General features: G+C 37.8%; 1 protein-coding gene across 4 annotated transcripts in view; it reads left to right on the top strand.

Moving 5' to 3' along the window:
- The window catches only part of NUDCD1 (NudC domain containing 1), a 41,848-nt gene that overhangs the window by 20,149 nt on the left and 18,735 nt on the right, over nucleotides 1–2,964 (top strand). Inside the window, exon 4 of one of the 4 annotated variants that reach the window (XM_027905758.1) lies at nucleotides 1,033–1,222. The exons of the other annotated variants lie outside the window; for them this stretch is intronic. Coding sequence (XP_027761559.1) covers nucleotides 1,033–1,222 — 190 coding nt within the window. The remainder of the gene's footprint in view (nucleotides 1–1,032; nucleotides 1,223–2,964) is intronic. 4 annotated transcript variants of the gene reach the window in all.

The raw sequence follows: 2,964 nt of genomic DNA, 5'->3' as shown, positions 1-2,964 counted from the left end.
TGATACATTGGAGTTAAAAGTTACACTGGAGTTGTCGGTGCAACAAAAACACTTTATGTGTTCAGTTCTGTCACCATTTAAATTGATTTCCTGAGACTGTAGAGCTCCCAGTGGTTTTTCTGAATGGGTACTTTTTGAGAAAAGCTGAAATACGTAGTTTCTAGAATTAAAATTTCCTGTTATATGTACGAAACGCTAAATGTCTCATGCTACAAAATGTAGAGTCCTTCTGTATTTAATTATTTCGTGTTCACAGCGGTGCTTATTAGCCTTCCAGTATAGCATATTCAATATATTTGGCCTACCAGATATTGGATGGACTTTTCCTATCTATATATATAAATAAAAATTAAAAGAATTCTAACCCCAGCTTCTTCTAAGCATGAATATTATATGCCTAACTTCATTATAGGTTTTTCTTTTTTACTCTTCTTTGTAGTACTTCATAAATAAGGAAAATGGAATCTCTTTGCAAAAGATAGTACTCAAATAGAGAGATTCCTCTTCCCCTTATGTTTGATGATTAAACACTGGCAGTGATGGACTGGACCTTTTTATCTTCATGTTTGCACATGTCAAGGTCTGCAAAGATTTTCAGAATGCAGAGGTGTCTAGAGAAGCAGTGAGGGCCGTGGGGAAATGCCTCCTTTTCACCTTGAGCCTGAGACTGTTTCCCTGGTTGATAGACAGTGTTTATGGATCCCTATGGATCAGTTGTACTTTCACATATTGTGGTAGTAAACAGCCATAATGCAGATGGGTTTGGGGATCTTTGTGCTTTGCTTAATAGACCCTTATAATGATTGGGTAATATGAAAAATAGTAACTAGAAACATTTGAAAATAGTTATTTGACAGTTACAGAAGAAGGAGCCAGAAGTGTGTGACATTCATGGATTCATATTGGCAGAGAGGTTTGTGGGAGGCAAACTGCTACTGATTCAATATTCACTGAAACCTTTCACTGCTTTCTGTGAAAATCAGGGCTTCCAGGTTTAACTGTCTGACTTTTTTCTACATTTTTGTCTTCTAGATTGTGTTTAATGAAGAATTAGGGAGCCCATTTATTATAGCACACAGTGTTTCATTTGTAAAATCTGATATACATTCAATAGCTGTGCTCCTGCTTAGGGTAGAAAAAGATGAATTGGACACAAAAGGAAGTGGATTTCATGTTACCTTGGAATGGGTTACGATTGCAGAGATAAGCAAAGAGGGTAAGTGTTTTACGTTTATGTTACTGGTGAGTAATGTTTAAAAAATTAACAATTTTTTTGTCTTAGAAGTTGCTTTTCCACAACTGCTGATATTTCTTTTCCCCAAAACTTCAACTTAGATTTTACATAGGTAATTTTTTCTTACATTTTGGGATCAAGTTATTGATTGTAGACCTAAAATCTGACAGACATTTGGAAAGCAGGAAGAAGTCAATTTTTATACATGTGTGGTGAAGATAACTAGAAAACAAGATAGAACTTTACTTTGATGTTATGAAATGCAGTTTAGTTTTAGCTTGGTCTTGTAAAATTGAGGTTATACAAAACTATTTGGAACTGCTGTCTGTTGTACTTTTCAAAATGTGTACAGCTGGATATGGGTCTTTGGTTATGGATTTTCTTGGTGTTTTTGTAGCTTCCAATTAATGTTGTAGTGATATTGGAATTAATATGAGATAAATATAACACCTGTAACAAAATAAATGCTGCATATTCTACGTTTTCCTACAATGAGTATGAAGAATAACATAACTTTTATGTTAATTTTAGAGCTACACATTAAAAACATATTAGTTAGTGTATTAATACCTATTAATATATTATGCTAATAAAGTTTGGCAAATGTTACTCTATATGTTCAATATGACCCTATATACATACATTAATATAGTGATTTACATAAAGACCCCATGCTTCACTGACTGATTTAGAGATGCATGGATTAAATTAATATACCTTCTTGGCAAGTCTGTGATATGCTCTTGCTCATTATCTTTCTAATTTGGATACCGATGGAAACAAGATCTTTAAATACTTGAACTAAAGCAGTTGATTGCATCTTGTGGTGTTAATAGTCAAATGTTACTCAGTCTCCTAGATATATTTTAGGAATGGAATGGAATAGAATAGAATAGAATATTTCAATTGGAAGTGACCTGTTACAATTATCTAGTCCAACTGCCTAACCAATTCACAGCTGACCAAAAGTTAAAGCATGTTGTCAATGGCATTGTCTAAATGCCTCTTAAACACTGACAGATTTGGGCCTTCAACCACCTCTCTAGGGAGCCTGTTGCAGTGCTTATATACCTTCTCATTGAATCATAGAATCATAGAATAGACTGGGTTGGAAAAGACCTCCAAGATCATCAAGTCCAACCCCTGATCCAACTCCAATTACTATACCATGGCACTAAGGGCCACATCCAGTCTCTTTTTAAAAACTTCCAGGGATGGTGAATCCACCACCTCTCTGGGTAGGCTGTTCCAATGCTTGATTACCCTTTCTGTAAAGAATTTCTTCCTAACATCTAACCTAAACCTCCCCTGGCAGAGCTTGAGCCCATGTCCCCTTGTCCTATTGTTGGTTGCCTGGGAGAAGAGACCAACCCCCACCTGGCTATAACCTCCCTTCAGGTAGTTGAAGAGAGTGATGAGGTCATCTCTAAGCCTTCTCTTCTCCAGACTGAACAACCCCAGCTCCCTCAGCCTCTCCTCATAGGACTTGTGCTCAAGTCCCTTCACCAGCCTCATTGCTCTTCTCTGGACCCGCTCCAGCCCCTCAATATCCTTCCTGAACTGAGGGGCCCAGAGCTGAACACAATACTCAAGGTGTGGCCTCACCAACGCAGAGTACAGGGGAAGGATCACTTCCCTGCTCCTGCTGGCCACACTGTTCTTGATGCAGGCCAGGATGCCATTGGCCTTCTTGGCCACCTGGGCTCACTGCTGGCTCATGTTCAGCCTCC

Source organism: Empidonax traillii, unplaced genomic scaffold (genome assembly GCF_003031625.1).
Source record: "Empidonax traillii isolate 1590-97213 ecotype Southwest subspecies unplaced genomic scaffold, ASM303162v1 scaffold1200:size254552, whole genome shotgun sequence".
In the NCBI taxonomy this organism is placed as follows: Eukaryota; Metazoa; Chordata; class Aves; order Passeriformes; family Tyrannidae; genus Empidonax; species Empidonax traillii.
The sequence above is the reverse complement of the archived record's forward strand: the minus strand, read 5'-3'. Positions and strand labels throughout refer to the sequence as shown.